Below are 18,383 nucleotides of genomic sequence, written 5' to 3' on the forward strand. Positions count from 1 at the left end.
TTTTTATGGAAAAGGAGAACAAACGAGCGTACGGGTCTGCTGGTGTTAAGTGATCACCGTCGCCCACATTCTCTTACAACACCAGAGGAATCACAGGAGCTTTGCCGGCCTTTAAGGAAGGTGTACGCGCTGTTTTTGAAGGTACCCATGTCATATCGTTCCAGAAACACTGCGGTGTTTAAAAGTATATACATCGCCCCCACAAAAACTTACTAACTCGACTTAGCCGAGTAGAGTAGGTGTTAAAATTATGGTTATGACAGTATCTAGCAAATTCACTTATTTGTCTATGAACATACATTACATTATCAAGAATATATTGAGAAGCAACGGTCAAGATGTTAATTTCTTTAAATTTAGCTCTCAATGTATCTTTAGGACCTATGTTATCAATAACAAAAGACCGCTTTATTAAACAGCGCTCGGAGCAGTTAGCAGGCGTGAATAAAATAGGCTAATTTTTATTGCTACATAATATAGAATTAAGCTGTATTTAACGAGTATCTGTTTTCAGGTTGTGATTGTAATTAAAAAATCAAGTACGGAGAAGAAAGCAAGCCAGACGTCAAACACGCGGTTCCGTGCGAGGCGGAAGGAGACCATAGAGCAACAGGAACAGATATTCCATCTGGTATGATACTGTAATACGTTATCCAAAGTTAAGAATACATTTTCTTGTTTATTTAACAGCCGTCTGATAGGCTTAATTTTGTAATTGAAGTAATAACTTCAATTTTGTTTAGTAACTAAGTCGCCCTAAAACCCTATTGGGTTTAACGTATGAAATTGCCGTTTTATTGTAAAAGGTACTTTGAATTGACCTTCGTGATTTGAGATTTTTGAGTGAAACTTATTTCACATGGTACCTTTTTTTTTTAATTTAGTCGGCCCCATTCCGAGACTTTGCAAAGCATAGTTTCGATTTCAGACACAAGTTTGTTCCGGTTCTCGTCGACGCTTTCCCGGGACATGTTGGCACGGCCGTTGTAGGAAGCATACCATGTGCTGTCGTCTACATAGCAATGAATATTGCTGCTTTGCAGTATATCATTTATATGCAGATGAAACAGTGTAGGGGATAGCACGCAGCCTTGCGGGACACCAGCTTTTATAGGTTTTAAGTCGAAGCATGCACCGCTGATAACAACCTTGATGCTTCTATCGGCCAAAAAGCTAATGACGCATTTGCACAAACTCTCGGGAAGCCCATAGGATGGCAGTTTCGCTATCACCGATCGGAGGCTTTCGCTATGTCCAAACTCACCGCCAACGCCCCTCCCTTCTGTTAGGAAAAATGATAGGAATAAAAACACTGCGATGAGATTACACTTGATTTTAATACTATGAGCGATAACAAACAAGACAAGTACGTACATTACCAATGACCATTAGCAGAGAACAGGAAGTTAAAGGGCTGACGTCTATTTGACATTACATATGTCACACTGAGCACAGACAAAATAAACTTTTAGGTTGCGTTTACATTTAAGCAATAGCTTCAACACTGGCCCTTAAACGCAAGCTAAACATAAACTACAACTTAACAAAGTTACATTCTAACTTAGTTCAGTTAAAACACAAACATTATAAGTTAACCTATGAACTTGTTAGCAACTGACTTGTGAAATAATTATGCTTTTCTTTACAAAGTGCTTTAGTTAATATGTCTGCTAACATATTTGCAGTTGACAAGTATTTTATTTCAACAACACCTTTATTAACAATTTCTTTAATAAAATGATGACGTATATCAATGTGCTTTGTTCTGGAATGAAATACAAAACTTTTACATAACTTAATAGCAGATTGATTGTCATTATAAATCGTGATTTTAGCCATGGTACCAAAAACTTCAAATAAAAATTTTCTAATAAATAAAGCTTCCTTACATGTGTCTGACAACGCCATGTACTCTGCTTCAGTGCTTGACAGAGCAACAGTGCGCTGCTTGCGGCTCTCCCAAGCAACAACGGACTTGCCCACGGTAAAAATGAAGCCAGTAAACGATTTACGGTCGATGTTGTCTGACGCCCAGTCAGCATCTGCGTAGGCTGAAATGTTCAAACCTGATTTGGAAAATACAAGGTTAAAATTAATTGTACCTTTCAAATAACGTAGTATTCTTTTGGCAGCTTTCCAGTGAGTTTCGCCGAAACAATCATTGAATTGACTGAGGTAGCTAACTGCATGACTGATGTCAGGTCTGGTGCAAACTGCCACATACATCAAAGAACCAATCAAACCTCTGTAGTCGTAGGTCTCGTACTGCTTGGGTTCTTTGGTAAGTTTAAGACCTGTCTCCATGGGTGTTGCAGCTGGTTTGCAGTCCTCCATGCGAAACTTTTTCAGTACCTTCTGAATGTAGTTCGACTGATTTAGGTAAATTTTGTTATCTTCCCTCATCAGCTTCATGCCAAGTACATGCTGAGCTGGCCCTAGATCAGTGATTTCGAATTCCTCCTGTAGTTCCTTCTTTATTTTATCCTTTCCTTGAAAATCTGGTGATGAAAATACAATCAAGTCGTCCACATACAACGCTATGATCATCATTGATCCATTTTCACACTTAAAGAATACGCATGGCTCAGAAGTCAAGCGGCAGAACTTTAATTTGTCACAGAGCACCTTAGTAATTTTATCGTACCAAGACTTGGAAGCTTGTTTAAGGCCGTACACAGCCTTGTCGAGCTTATATACCATATCTTCGCTCCCTTTAACCTTGAAACACTCTGGTTGCTCCATGTATACTGTTTCCTCAAGATCTCCATTGAGAAAAGCAGTTTTCACATCAAGATGTTCCAAATCCAAGTTGTATTCTGCTGCTAGAGCAAGAAGCATTCTTATTGTGGAGTACCTTACTACAGGTGAAAAAGTATCCTGGTAATCTATACCATATTTCTGGGTATAACCTTTGGCAACCAAACGAGCTTTAAATTTTATGAGCTCACCATTAGCACCATATTTCCTTTTAAAAATCCATTTACATTGAACGGGCTTATGGCCAGGTTTACGTTTTGTCAAAGTCCAACATTTGTTCTTAATGAATGAATTATACTCATCTGTCATTGCCCTCCGCCAACTGTCTGAATCCGGTCCCTTCAGTGCTTCGGTTGCAGTCTGCGGATCATCAGGGTAACCATCAGCCAGTGCCACAAAATTAGCAATTAGGCAGGACCCATCAGCTTCTTCGTAGGAGGTGTCTTCCTGCTCTGCTTGAGCCAGCGTGTCATCTCCTGGAACGTAAGTATAATCCAAACAGTTCTCCGTTTCAGAACTTGTGTTATCGCTCTCAGAATCATACAGTGTGATCATGCTGATCCTCTGTTCCTCTCTCTGTGATAATCTCATGTCATCAGATTGATCAGAACTCACAGTGGATGATTCTGATTGCTGAATTTCATTAGAAATCAGACTGTTGATGTCAACAATAGGATGTTGCTTGAAACTATCATCATGTGACATGTCTTTGTTCCAAAATTTATTTTCTATGAACACAACATTGCGAGAATTGACACAGTTTCTGTGGTTCTCAGTATCTATTAGTCGGTAGCCTTTCGACTCTTCATTGTATCCCACAAAAATATATGGTTTGCTTTTAGGATCAAGTTTCCTCCTATTCTTTACCATAGAATAAGCTACACAACCAAAAATTCTTAAATGGTTTAGATTTACCTTCTTGTTTGTCCACTTCTCCTCGGGGGTTTCACCAGGAACGGCCTTGGTAGGACTGCGGTTCTTTAAGTAGACTGCTGTGTTCACTGCCTCTGCCCAGAATTTCTTTTCCAGTCCAGCGTCACGCAGCATGCATCTAACCTTCTCCATCACCGTCCTATTGGCCCGTTCCGCGACGCCATTTTGTTGTGGGCAGTCGGGGATGGTCTTCTGGTGTTTGATCCCGCAGGTCTTTAGGTATTCCTTAAATTTAGAACTCATATATTCTCCGCCTCTATCACTTCTAAGAACTTTTAACTTCTTCCCAGTTTCATTCTCCACAAGGGCTTTGAATTTTTTGAAATTAGCAAAAGTTTCATTTTTTGATTTCAAAAAATAGACAAACTGCTTTCTTGTGTAGTCATCGATGAAACTAAGTATGTACCTAGCACCACTTATAGAGGGAACCTGTATGGGACCACATAAGTCTGTATGTATTAAACCCAGCACTTCTGTCGCTCTACTACTTGATTTCTTAGGAAAAGGGAGTCTACTTTGCTTTCCTTCAACACAAGGCACACATTGCTGAAAATCAGAAGTATTAAAATGAACGCCAATTGCCATACCTTTTTGCAAAAGTTGCATACTTCTTAGATTAAGGTGACCGAGCCGCTTGTGCCACACTTCCTGGGATTTCAAGTCTGCCGCAGCTGATGCCATCATACTGCACTCCTGTTCCTCTGCAGTACAAACGCTATCAGACACAGTATCTAGCTGATAGACACCATTGACATGGGTACCTGTAGCTAAAATCTCGTTATTATCATAGATAGTACATGATGTACTATCAAAAGTAACAATATAACCTTTTTTGGTCATGGCACTGACTGACAACAAATTAGTACTTAAATTAGGAACATAATAAGTATCACTTATTGTCCTTACACAGTCTTTCAGCTGCACTTTTACTTGACCTAACCCCGCAGTGGATAGCTTTGCACCGTTTGCAATGCACACATCCACTGTTTTTTTCGGATCACATCCTACCATCACTTTTGCACTGTTACACATATGATTAGTGGCTCCGGAATCAATGTACCACTTGTTACTATTCACATTCACAGAGAGAGCCGTCACAAGCGCCTTGTTTTTAACAGGAACCTTCTTCTGCGAGCTCCTCGGTGGATGCCTCGTTCCCAGGCTGCTACTGTAGTTGCTTGCAGTTGCAATCTTTCTCTCCGGACAGTTCCGAGAAAGGTGTCCTTTGCCGTTGCACTTAAAACATTTGAATTGTTTCTGTGTGTGTGTGGTGACTAAGGCTGTACCACCTTCGTTCTTGTCTTCACGCCTTTGTACCTCTTGTAATAGTTTAGAGGAGATGGTATCGGTCGTCAACTTGGAACTAGAATTCTCAATTGCCATGATGAGCGGGTCGTAGTCTTCTGTGAGTCCACTCAACATTATCACTGCAACAAATTCATCATCCAGAGGTGATTCTATTTCCTCCAGTTGGTGAGAAATCTCCTTAATTTTGTGTAGGTATGACTCCATCGAGGGATTTTCACTCAACTTGGTGCTGAAAAGACTCCGCAGCAGGCCCAATCTTCTGCTCAGACCACGTCCTTCATAAGCCTTTTTCAGTATGTTCCACGCCTCAAACGCGGTTTTGGCAGAACGGATGTACGGTATTACCGTCGGTGCCACAGAGAGCGCGATCCTCGCCAACGCTTTCTCACCTTTATTTTTGTCGCTTTCGTTATTGGTTTCAACGAAGTCCCACAATTCCTCGTGAATTAATAGCATGCGCATAGTAAACTTCCAAGTGGAGTAGTTTTCTGCCCCTTTTAGTTTCTCCATACCTTGTGCAAGCGGGGACGCCATGTTGTTCACCGAAGCAACGAAGTAACGCGTGCGTGATGAAAAATTGGTACGCGTAATCTCGCCGAAATAAATATTTTTTCCTATTCTCCCAACCACGCTCTGCTACCATGTTAGGAAAAATGATAGGAATAAAAACACTGCGATGAGATTACACTTGATTTTAATACTATGAGCGATAACAAACAAGACAAGTACGTACATTACCAATGACCATTAGCAGAGAACAGGAAGTTAAAGGGCTGACGTCTATTTGACATTACATATGTCACACTGAGCACAGACAAAATAAACTTTTAGGTTGCGTTTACATTTAAGCAATAGCTTCAACACCTTCGACTCAACCGCTTGCGCCCATTTATGGGTGAGGTATTCAAGAAGATCACCAGCTGAGCGACACTGACGGCAACCGTACTTGCAGTCGCTGATCGGCTGGTACTTCTCTAGGTATCCCAAGAGGTGGCGGTTGATGATCGACTCCAATACTTTGGAAAAAATGGAGGTAATGGCAATGGGGCGGTAGGTGGACGGATCCGAGCGTTTACCTTTCTTAGGGATTGGGTGCACTAAAGCCGCCTTCCATAATTTCGGTACTAGGTAGGAGAGCCGGAAAAGACAGATAAGGACCGGCGCGAGTTCCGGAGTACATGTCCGCAGCACTATCGGGCGAATGCCATCGGGCCCGCTCGATTTATGAATGTCCAAAGTGAGAAGCGCCTTAAGCACGGCGCCATGTCGGATTGTTACCTCCGGCATGTATGACTCGCACCGCGGAATATGCCTTGGTCATCCAGAGTCGAGTTGGATGCGAAGAGGGAGCCCAGGAGATCAGCTTTCTTTTTCGCGTCATGGGCCAGCGATTCATCGTCCCTGTGCAATGCCGGAATGGCTGACTGGCAGAAGTTTCCTTGGACAGCCTTGGCGAGCGACCAGAACGCACGAGTTCCCGAGTGAAGGCATGCTAGTCTCTCGCCAATTCTGCCAATGTGCTTCGATCTCGTGTCAGCAATAACTCTTTTTGGGATCAAAAACTTTTGAGGGAACTGGAGGTATGATTGTAGTGTTTTTTAAGTTCGCTGGAATTGACATCGTTAGATACAACCGCATTGACCCAAGCCTCCCGCAGCACTCCTGCTTTCGGCGAGAGGTCATTTTGCAGGAGCAGTAAAACCATGGTTGGGACCTGCCACCGATAGGCACTGAGCAGGATAGAATGAAGATGGAGTGAGAGCATCTGGATCACCCAGCGAAAAATACAAGAGATGCAAAAAAGTTCCGCATCTCATCCCACTCTGCTGACCTATAGTGCCACACGCGGCGGTGGTACGTGAGCCTAGCCATTCGGCGTGATGGGTGTTAAAATCGCCAAGAATGGTTCGCCACGAGCTCTGCAGTGGAGTGAATCTGTAGCCATTTGGATGTGCGCGAGGAGCCGGTCAGTGTCTGCGTTATCGCTATGGGACCTATACAGGCATGCGTTGATTCGCGAATGGTCATCACAGTCTACACGCAGCCAGATGATGGATAAGTCCTGTCCTTCAAGAAAACTCAGGCGTCGAGGACAGACATCCTTCCTGATGTAAGCGTACACGCCAGCCCGCGGTACAAAGGAGTGTTTCAAATTATACCCCGGTATGAAAGGTGAGATGTATCAGCCAGAGAGGATATCTGTAACTCGGTTAAAAAGAGCAGGGCTGGCTTCGCCGTGGAAGTGGACGGCAGATAAATTTGAGCGATTATATTGACTCATTTGCGTAAAATCAATTAATCATGATTTGACTGATCTGCACAAAGAAACGTGTGTTGAAACTTGTGTTGCCTTGTTGGATCGATACAGAAATGAAGGAATATTGACTCGAATTGTAACGTGCGATGAGAAGTGGATTTTTTACGATAACCGTAAGCGAAAAATAGAATGGCTGTCCCCAGGTCAATCGCTGCATCAATGTCCATAAAGCAAAACTTACCTTAAAAGGTAATTGTACCTGTGTGGTGGTCTCAGCAGGGTATTATTCACTATAGCTTTCGCCGATCTGGTCAAGCAATAACGGCAAATATCTACTGTGCCGAACTCCGAACAATGATAGCAAGACTAGCAGTGAAACAGCCCCGACGCATGAATCGATGTTCATCATTATTGCTCCATGATAACGTGAGATCTCTTACAGATCGAGAAACCGTTTTAACTCTACAGGAACTGCAATTAGAAACCATTCATCACCCTCCGTATTCGCCTGACCTTGCTCCAATGGCCTACAATTTTTTTTCGTGATTTTTACCTATTTTCTGCGTGATAACAGTTTTCTTCTCAGGAGGTAGTACAAAATGCTTTCACACAGTTTGTGGAATCTAGATCACCATAAGGAATAAATGACCTTCCTATTAGATGGCAGCAATGTATAGATAATATTGGTAATTATTTTGATTAAAAAAACGATTTTCTATTTTTTTTGTACAAATCGGCAATTTTATAGTTTATCCCCTATTACTAAATTATCACATGCATCTCGTTAAGTATAGCAATGACCAACGAGGGGGCAGACATTCAAAATAAAATAACATTAACAAAACATTATAAATTTATTGAATTAGGCGTTGCTTTGCGGAAATCCATAATTATACAAATGATTTAAGTTTTCTTTAGTGTTAATTCCGCCAATATTTGTTTTTAAAACAATTCGACACGTGATTCGCCTCTGCACGAGGCATCCTCAGGACGTGTTGTCTCGCCAAAATCTGGCACGAGAGTCTCGTTTGTTGTTAACGAATTGTTTTAAAAACAAATATTGGCGGAATTAACACGCAAGAAAACTTAAATCATTTGTATAACAGTATAAATAAAAATTGCTCCAAATTAAACGTTCGTGTGCACGTACTCTGTTGCCTTTATATGATGCCTTTGGATGTTGTGTGTTGGTGGACGAGTACCATAACACATCGTGTGCGTTCAGGAGTTGGAGCTGCGGAGCTTCCGGTCCCGGCGCAACCAGCAGCTGGCCTGGCGGCAGTACGCCGTGAGCACCCGCCGCGACCACTGGAGCAACTTCGAGCTGCCCGCCACCAAGTACCCGCCCTTCTCGTTCAGCCGCGTGCGCAGCTACACGGACGGGGCCGCCGCGCCGCTCTAGACTGGCGAGCCAGTAAGTTAGTACGGGACCACTGGAGCAACTTCGAGCTGCCCGCCACCAAGTACCCGCCCTTCTCGTTCAGCCGCGTGCGCAGCTACACGGACGGGGCCGCCGCGCCGCTCTAGACTGGCGAGCCAGTAAGTTAGTACGGGACCACTGGAGCAACTTCGAGCTGCCCGCCACCAAGTACCCGCCCTTCTCGTTCAGCCGCGTGCGCAGCTACACGGACGGGGCCGCCGCGCCGCTCTAGACTGGCGAGCCAGTAAGTTAGTACGGGACCACTGGAGCAACTTCGAGCTGCCCGCCACCAAGTACCCGCCCTTCTCGTTCAGCCGCGTGCGCAGCTACACGGACGGGGCCGCCGCGCCGCTCTAGACTGGCGAGCCAGTAAGTTAGTACGGGACCACTGGAGCAACTTCGAGCTGCCCGCCACCAAGTACCCGCCCTTCTCGTTCAGCCGCGTGCGCAGCTACACGGACGGGGCCGCCGCGCCGCTCTAGACTGGCGAGCCAGTAAGTTAGTACGGGACCACTGGAGCAACTTCGAGCTGCCCGCCACCAAGTACCCGCCCTTCTCGTTCAGCCGCGTGCGCAGCTACACGGACGGGGCCGCCGCGCCGCTCTAGACTGGCGAGCCAGTAAGTTAGTACGGGACCACTGGAGCAACTTCGAGCTGCCCGCCACCAAGTACCCGCCCTTCTCGTTCAGCCGCGTGCGCAGCTACACGGACGGGGCCGCCGCGCCGCTCTAGACTGGCGAGCCAGTAAGTTAGTACGGGACCACTGGAGCAACTTCGAGCTGCCCGCCACCAAGTACCCGCCCTTCTCGTTCAGCCGCGTGCGCAGCTACACGGACGGGGCCGCCGCGCCGCTCTAGACTGGCGAGCCAGTAAGTTAGTACGGGACCACTGGAGCAACTTCGAGCTGCCCGCCACCAAGTACCCGCCCTTCTCGTTCAGCCGCGTGCGCAGCTACACGGACGGGGCCGCCGCGCCGCTCTAGACTGGCGAGCCAGTAAGTTAGTACGGGACCACTGGAGCAACTTCGAGCTGCCCGCCACCAAGTACCCGCCCTTCTCGTTCAGCCGCGTGCGCAGCTACACGGACGGGGCCGCCGCGCCGCTCTAGACTGGCGAGCCAGTAAGTTAGTACGGGACCACTGGAGCAACTTCGAGCTGCCCGCCACCAAGTACCCGCCCTTCTCGTTCAGCCGCGTGCGCAGCTACACGGACGGGGCCGCCGCGCCGCTCTAGACTGGCGAGCCAGTAAGTTAGTACGGGACCACTGGAGCAACTTCGAGCTGCCCGCCACCAAGTACCCGCCCTTCTCGTTCAGCCGCGTGCGCAGCTACACGGACGGGGCCGCCGCGCCGCTCTAGACTGGCGAGCCAGTAAGTTAGTACGGGACCACTGGAGCAACTTCGAGCTGCCCGCCACCAAGTACCCGCCCTTCTCGTTCAGCCGCGTGCGCAGCTACACGGACGGGGCCGCCGCGCCGCTCTAGACTGGCGAGCCAGTAAGTTAGTACGGGACCACTGGAGCAACTTCGAGCTGCCCGCCACCAAGTACCCGCCCTTCTCGTTCAGCCGCGTGCGCAGCTACACGGACGGGGCCGCCGCGCCGCTCTAGACTGGCGAGCCAGTAAGTTAGTACGGGACCACTGGAGCAACTTCGAGCTGCCCGCCACCAAGTACCCGCCCTTCTCGTTCAGCCGCGTGCGCAGCTACACGGACGGGGCCGCCGCGCCGCTCTAGACTGGCGAGCCAGTAAGTTAGTACGGGACCACTGGAGCAACTTCGAGCTGCCCGCCACCAAGTACCCGCCCTTCTCGTTCAGCCGCGTGCGCAGCTACACGGACGGGGCCGCCGCGCCGCTCTAGACTGGCGAGCCAGTAAGTTAGTACGGGACCACTGGAGCAACTTCGAGCTGCCCGCCACCAAGTACCCGCCCTTCTCGTTCAGCCGCGTGCGCAGCTACACGGACGGGGCCGCCGCGCCGCTCTAGACTGGCGAGCCAGTAAGTTAGTACGGGACCACTGGAGCAACTTCGAGCTGCCCGCCACCAAGTACCCGCCCTTCTCGTTCAGCCGCGTGCGCAGCTACACGGACGGGGCCGCCGCGCCGCTCTAGACTGGCGAGCCAGTAAGTTAGTACGGGACCACTGGAGCAACTTCGAGCTGCCCGCCACCAAGTACCCGCCCTTCTCGTTCAGCCGCGTGCGCAGCTACACGGACGGGGCCGCCGCGCCGCTCTAGACTGGCGAGCCAGTAAGTTAGTACGGGACCACTGGAGCAACTTCGAGCTGCCCGCCACCAAGTACCCGCCCTTCTCGTTCAGCCGCGTGCGCAGCTACACGGACGGGGCCGCCGCGCCGCTCTAGACTGGCGAGCCAGTAAGTTAGTACGGGACCACTGGAGCAACTTCGAGCTGCCCGCCACCAAGTACCCGCCCTTCTCGTTCAGCCGCGTGCGCAGCTACACGGACGGGGCCGCCGCGCCGCTCTAGACTGGCGAGCCAGTAAGTTAGTACGGGACCACTGGAGCAACTTCGAGCTGCCCGCCACCAAGTACCCGCCCTTCTCGTTCAGCCGCGTGCGCAGCTACACGGACGGGGCCGCCGCGCCGCTCTAGACTGGCGAGCCAGTAAGTTAGTACGGGACCACTGGAGCAACTTCGAGCTGCCCGCCACCAAGTACCCGCCCTTCTCGTTCAGCCGCGTGCGCAGCTACACGGACGGGGCCGCCGCGCCGCTCTAGACTGGCGAGCCAGTAAGTTAGTACGGGACCACTGGAGCAACTTCGAGCTGCCCGCCACCAAGTACCCGCCCTTCTCGTTCAGCCGCGTGCGCAGCTACACGGACGGGGCCGCCGCGCCGCTCTAGACTGGCGAGCCAGTAAGTTAGTACGGGACCACTGGAGCAACTTCGAGCTGCCCGCCACCAAGTACCCGCCCTTCTCGTTCAGCCGCGTGCGCAGCTACACGGACGGGGCCGCCGCGCCGCTCTAGACTGGCGAGCCAGTAAGTTAGTACGGGACCACTGGAGCAACTTCGAGCTGCCCGCCACCAAGTACCCGCCCTTCTCGTTCAGCCGCGTGCGCAGCTACACGGACGGGGCCGCCGCGCCGCTCTAGACTGGCGAGCCAGTAAGTTAGTACGGGACCACTGGAGCAACTTCGAGCTGCCCGCCACCAAGTACCCGCCCTTCTCGTTCAGCCGCGTGCGCAGCTACACGGACGGGGCCGCCGCGCCGCTCTAGACTGGCGAGCCAGTAAGTTAGTACGGGACCACTGGAGCAACTTCGAGCTGCCCGCCACCAAGTACCCGCCCTTCTCGTTCAGCCGCGTGCGCAGCTACACGGACGGGGCCGCCGCGCCGCTCTAGACTGGCGAGCCAGTAAGTTAGTACGGGACCACTGGAGCAACTTCGAGCTGCCCGCCACCAAGTACCCGCCCTTCTCGTTCAGCCGCGTGCGCAGCTACACGGACGGGGCCGCCGCGCCGCTCTAGACTGGCGAGCCAGTAAGTTAGTACGGGACCACTGGAGCAACTTCGAGCTGCCCGCCACCAAGTACCCGCCCTTCTCGTTCAGCCGCGTGCGCAGCTACACGGACGGGGCCGCCGCGCCGCTCTAGACTGGCGAGCCAGTAAGTTAGTACGGGACCACTGGAGCAACTTCGAGCTGCCCGCCACCAAGTACCCGCCCTTCTCGTTCAGCCGCGTGCGCAGCTACACGGACGGGGCCGCCGCGCCGCTCTAGACTGGCGAGCCAGTAAGTTAGTACGGGACCACTGGAGCAACTTCGAGCTGCCCGCCACCAAGTACCCGCCCTTCTCGTTCAGCCGCGTGCGCAGCTACACGGACGGGGCCGCCGCGCCGCTCTAGACTGGCGAGCCAGTAAGTTAGTACGGGACCACTGGAGCAACTTCGAGCTGCCCGCCACCAAGTACCCGCCCTTCTCGTTCAGCCGCGTGCGCAGCTACACGGACGGGGCCGCCGCGCCGCTCTAGACTGGCGAGCCAGTAAGTTAGTACGGGACCACTGGAGCAACTTCGAGCTGCCCGCCACCAAGTACCCGCCCTTCTCGTTCAGCCGCGTGCGCAGCTACACGGACGGGGCCGCCGCGCCGCTCTAGACTGGCGAGCCAGTAAGTTAGTACGGGACCACTGGAGCAACTTCGAGCTGCCCGCCACCAAGTACCCGCCCTTCTCGTTCAGCCGCGTGCGCAGCTACACGGACGGGGCCGCCGCGCCGCTCTAGACTGGCGAGCCAGTAAGTTAGTACGGGACCACTGGAGCAACTTCGAGCTGCCCGCCACCAAGTACCCGCCCTTCTCGTTCAGCCGCGTGCGCAGCTACACGGACGGGGCCGCCGCGCCGCTCTAGACTGGCGAGCCAGTAAGTTAGTACGGGACCACTGGAGCAACTTCGAGCTGCCCGCCACCAAGTACCCGCCCTTCTCGTTCAGCCGCGTGCGCAGCTACACGGACGGGGCCGCCGCGCCGCTCTAGACTGGCGAGCCAGTAAGTTAGTACGGGACCACTGGAGCAACTTCGAGCTGCCCGCCACCAAGTACCCGCCCTTCTCGTTCAGCCGCGTGCGCAGCTACACGGACGGGGCCGCCGCGCCGCTCTAGACTGGCGAGCCAGTAAGTTAGTACGGGACCACTGGAGCAACTTCGAGCTGCCCGCCACCAAGTACCCGCCCTTCTCGTTCAGCCGCGTGCGCAGCTACACGGACGGGGCCGCCGCGCCGCTCTAGACTGGCGAGCCAGTAAGTTAGTACGGGACCACTGGAGCAACTTCGAGCTGCCCGCCACCAAGTACCCGCCCTTCTCGTTCAGCCGCGTGCGCAGCTACACGGACGGGGCCGCCGCGCCGCTCTAGACTGGCGAGCCAGTAAGTTAGTACGGGACCACTGGAGCAACTTCGAGCTGCCCGCCACCAAGTACCCGCCCTTCTCGTTCAGCCGCGTGCGCAGCTACACGGACGGGGCCGCCGCGCCGCTCTAGACTGGCGAGCCAGTAAGTTAGTACGGGACCACTGGAGCAACTTCGAGCTGCCCGCCACCAAGTACCCGCCCTTCTCGTTCAGCCGCGTGCGCAGCTACACGGACGGGGCCGCCGCGCCGCTCTAGACTGGCGAGCCAGTAAGTTAGTACGGGACCACTGGAGCAACTTCGAGCTGCCCGCCACCAAGTACCCGCCCTTCTCGTTCAGCCGCGTGCGCAGCTACACGGACGGGGCCGCCGCGCCGCTCTAGACTGGCGAGCCAGTAAGTTAGTACGGGACCACTGGAGCAACTTCGAGCTGCCCGCCACCAAGTACCCGCCCTTCTCGTTCAGCCGCGTGCGCAGCTACACGGACGGGGCCGCCGCGCCGCTCTAGACTGGCGAGCCAGTAAGTTAGTACGGGACCACTGGAGCAACTTCGAGCTGCCCGCCACCAAGTACCCGCCCTTCTCGTTCAGCCGCGTGCGCAGCTACACGGACGGGGCCGCCGCGCCGCTCTAGACTGGCGAGCCAGTAAGTTAGTACGGGACCACTGGAGCAACTTCGAGCTGCCCGCCACCAAGTACCCGCCCTTCTCGTTCAGCCGCGTGCGCAGCTACACGGACGGGGCCGCCGCGCCGCTCTAGACTGGCGAGCCAGTAAGTTAGTACGGGACCACTGGAGCAACTTCGAGCTGCCCGCCACCAAGTACCCGCCCTTCTCGTTCAGCCGCGTGCGCAGCTACACGGACGGGGCCGCCGCGCCGCTCTAGACTGGCGAGCCAGTAAGTTAGTACGGGACCACTGGAGCAACTTCGAGCTGCCCGCCACCAAGTACCCGCCCTTCTCGTTCAGCCGCGTGCGCAGCTACACGGACGGGGCCGCCGCGCCGCTCTAGACTGGCGAGCCAGTAAGTTAGTACGGGACCACTGGAGCAACTTCGAGCTGCCCGCCACCAAGTACCCGCCCTTCTCGTTCAGCCGCGTGCGCAGCTACACGGACGGGGCCGCCGCGCCGCTCTAGACTGGCGAGCCAGTAAGTTAGTACGGGACCACTGGAGCAACTTCGAGCTGCCCGCCACCAAGTACCCGCCCTTCTCGTTCAGCCGCGTGCGCAGCTACACGGACGGGGCCGCCGCGCCGCTCTAGACTGGCGAGCCAGTAAGTTAGTACGGGACCACTGGAGCAACTTCGAGCTGCCCGCCACCAAGTACCCGCCCTTCTCGTTCAGCCGCGTGCGCAGCTACACGGACGGGGCCGCCGCGCCGCTCTAGACTGGCGAGCCAGTAAGTTAGTACGGGACCACTGGAGCAACTTCGAGCTGCCCGCCACCAAGTACCCGCCCTTCTCGTTCAGCCGCGTGCGCAGCTACACGGACGGGGCCGCCGCGCCGCTCTAGACTGGCGAGCCAGTAAGTTAGTACGGGACCACTGGAGCAACTTCGAGCTGCCCGCCACCAAGTACCCGCCCTTCTCGTTCAGCCGCGTGCGCAGCTACACGGACGGGGCCGCCGCGCCGCTCTAGACTGGCGAGCCAGTAAGTTAGTACGGGACCACTGGAGCAACTTCGAGCTGCCCGCCACCAAGTACCCGCCCTTCTCGTTCAGCCGCGTGCGCAGCTACACGGACGGGGCCGCCGCGCCGCTCTAGACTGGCGAGCCAGTAAGTTAGTACGGGACCACTGGAGCAACTTCGAGCTGCCCGCCACCAAGTACCCGCCCTTCTCGTTCAGCCGCGTGCGCAGCTACACGGACGGGGCCGCCGCGCCGCTCTAGACTGGCGAGCCAGTAAGTTAGTACGGGACCACTGGAGCAACTTCGAGCTGCCCGCCACCAAGTACCCGCCCTTCTCGTTCAGCCGCGTGCGCAGCTACACGGACGGGGCCGCCGCGCCGCTCTAGACTGGCGAGCCAGTAAGTTAGTACGGGACCACTGGAGCAACTTCGAGCTGCCCGCCACCAAGTACCCGCCCTTCTCGTTCAGCCGCGTGCGCAGCTACACGGACGGGGCCGCCGCGCCGCTCTAGACTGGCGAGCCAGTAAGTTAGTACGGGACCACTGGAGCAACTTCGAGCTGCCCGCCACCAAGTACCCGCCCTTCTCGTTCAGCCGCGTGCGCAGCTACACGGACGGGGCCGCCGCGCCGCTCTAGACTGGCGAGCCAGTAAGTTAGTACGGGACCACTGGAGCAACTTCGAGCTGCCCGCCACCAAGTACCCGCCCTTCTCGTTCAGCCGCGTGCGCAGCTACACGGACGGGGCCGCCGCGCCGCTCTAGACTGGCGAGCCAGTAAGTTAGTACGGGACCACTGGAGCAACTTCGAGCTGCCCGCCACCAAGTACCCGCCCTTCTCGTTCAGCCGCGTGCGCAGCTACACGGACGGGGCCGCCGCGCCGCTCTAGACTGGCGAGCCAGTAAGTTAGTACGGGACCACTGGAGCAACTTCGAGCTGCCCGCCACCAAGTACCCGCCCTTCTCGTTCAGCCGCGTGCGCAGCTACACGGACGGGGCCGCCGCGCCGCTCTAGACTGGCGAGCCAGTAAGTTAGTACGGGACCACTGGAGCAACTTCGAGCTGCCCGCCACCAAGTACCCGCCCTTCTCGTTCAGCCGCGTGCGCAGCTACACGGACGGGGCCGCCGCGCCGCTCTAGACTGGCGAGCCAGTAAGTTAGTACGGGACCACTGGAGCAACTTCGAGCTGCCCGCCACCAAGTACCCGCCCTTCTCGTTCAGCCGCGTGCGCAGCTACACGGACGGGGCCGCCGCGCCGCTCTAGACTGGCGAGCCAGTAAGTTAGTACGGGACCACTGGAGCAACTTCGAGCTGCCCGCCACCAAGTACCCGCCCTTCTCGTTCAGCCGCGTGCGCAGCTACACGGACGGGGCCGCCGCGCCGCTCTAGACTGGCGAGCCAGTAAGTTAGTACGGGACCACTGGAGCAACTTCGAGCTGCCCGCCACCAAGTACCCGCCCTTCTCGTTCAGCCGCGTGCGCAGCTACACGGACGGGGCCGCCGCGCCGCTCTAGACTGGCGAGCCAGTAAGTTAGTACGGGACCACTGGAGCAACTTCGAGCTGCCCGCCACCAAGTACCCGCCCTTCTCGTTCAGCCGCGTGCGCAGCTACACGGACGGGGCCGCCGCGCCGCTCTAGACTGGCGAGCCAGTAAGTTAGTACAGGCAGGGGCGTGCTTCCATATTTAGAGTCTAAATAATATACCTACACTAGATTCCAAGTTAATTCAGATAAATTTAGTTCTTTTATTCTTTAATGGAACTTCTATTGGACACCCAACCAGTAAGTTTTTCGCTACGCGACATACTAAATACCTACAGTAGGCAGTTCCGATAATGCCTACTCAAAGCTAGTAGAATACGTTCAATTTTTATAACAAAATTTATTTGTCAAGGTTATACGACCACAGCAAAAAATATACAATTACTATGTATATCGTTCTTAAAGATGACTGTGCGATGTTCCACTCGTCGCAATTTGACATCTTTAACACGTCTGGGGTAGGCAAGCTTATGACACTTCGAAATGACAACTGCAGCTGTCACGGATTAAACCAACGAAAGAAATTATATCTACATTATGATTTATGAGTAATTATTATGACGTGACTCGTTCGCTTAGTGTCCGAGTTTCAACCTTATTGCGCTCCCATAAGAGTGTTCACATTGCACATGAAGTGATTCATGATTGTGAGATATAAAATATGACATTTCCGGAAATAAAAATATATTGTTCGGTAATCAACAATGAGAGCGCCATTTTTTTAGTTGTTCTGTTTTTGTCATTCGTGTACATTAGTTATTTGTTTTGTGTTGATTTGTTTATTGTTAATTATATTTAGTGTTTGTATTGGGAAAAAATAAGAAGTTGCTGTGTTTTTTCTGTTATTAAATTTGTAATTTAATTAATCCCAGAAGTGTGGGATATCACTAAAAATAACGAACTCATTACTTCTAATTGCATTTGCAAATATGAAATATTAAATGGTATGACTACTACACGGATTTACTTTTACAATCAAGAAAGGAAATACCCTGTATTTGCCAACAAATACTATCTCTATCTCTGTTGCTCTAATGATAGGAAGTGTATCTGGCACCCGCTTCATCATTTAATTAAAAAAATCAAGTCAGTCCACGCCCTGCAACATTTGTTCTTTTAACTGAAGTTAAACTTAACTTTTTTGTTTCAGGTAATCATCAATCATTTAGATTAAGTATATTGCAATATAAGAAGTTTCCTTAAATATTCTATTTTTATGGAATGTAAATAAGAAATTATCAATTTTGTCAATGCTTGTTTTGTAATAAAATGATTTGTTGCAATATGTTCTTTGGAACTATGAATTTTCTTAGAAATTTGAATTTTAAGGCGAGTATTACACATTTAAATAAAATACTACTTACAGAGCTAATGTCAAGCATGGCTGATTGTTTATTTAATCAAAATCTACGAAAACTATACAAAGGGGGGAAGGGACATAACAGCTAATTTATTACTTGATATACCCCTGAAAACGGACTGATATTGATCCTAAAAGCTTCGTTGCTCCAACGAAACGACGAGCGTGAAAAAATTGACCAAACTATACAAATGAAGGCGAGGTTAATAATGTGAGTCTCACTTTGTCGACTAGAGTGAAGGCTTTGTCTCACAAATAAAACTCACTAACACTTACAAGTAATAATGAAAGATGTGTGAGCCTCTTCAAAAATGAAGGAGTCACACACCGCGAATGT

General features: G+C 52.2%; 1 protein-coding gene across 2 annotated transcripts in view; it reads left to right on the plus strand.

Annotated features, from left to right (window-relative positions):
• The window catches only part of LOC126974346 (F-box only protein 9), a 29,447-nt gene extending 11,478 nt beyond the window's left edge, over positions 1 to 17,969 (plus strand). Inside the window, exons 9-11 of one of the 2 annotated variants that reach the window (XM_050821807.1) lie at positions 515 to 631; positions 8,481 to 8,669; positions 17,837 to 17,969. In XM_050821807.1, coding sequence (XP_050677764.1) covers positions 515 to 631; positions 8,481 to 8,657 — 294 coding nt within the window. In that variant the 3' untranslated portion in view covers positions 8,658 to 8,669; positions 17,837 to 17,969. Of the gene's footprint in view, positions 1 to 514; positions 632 to 8,480; positions 8,670 to 17,836 lie in introns of those variants that run through there. The other variant, XM_050821808.1, reaches the window with a different exon arrangement.
• Positions 17,970 to 18,383: the final 414 nt, after the last annotated feature.

This window comes from Leptidea sinapis, chromosome 32 (assembly GCF_905404315.1).
Source record: "Leptidea sinapis chromosome 32, ilLepSina1.1, whole genome shotgun sequence".
Taxonomy (NCBI): domain Eukaryota; kingdom Metazoa; phylum Arthropoda; class Insecta; order Lepidoptera; family Pieridae; genus Leptidea; species Leptidea sinapis.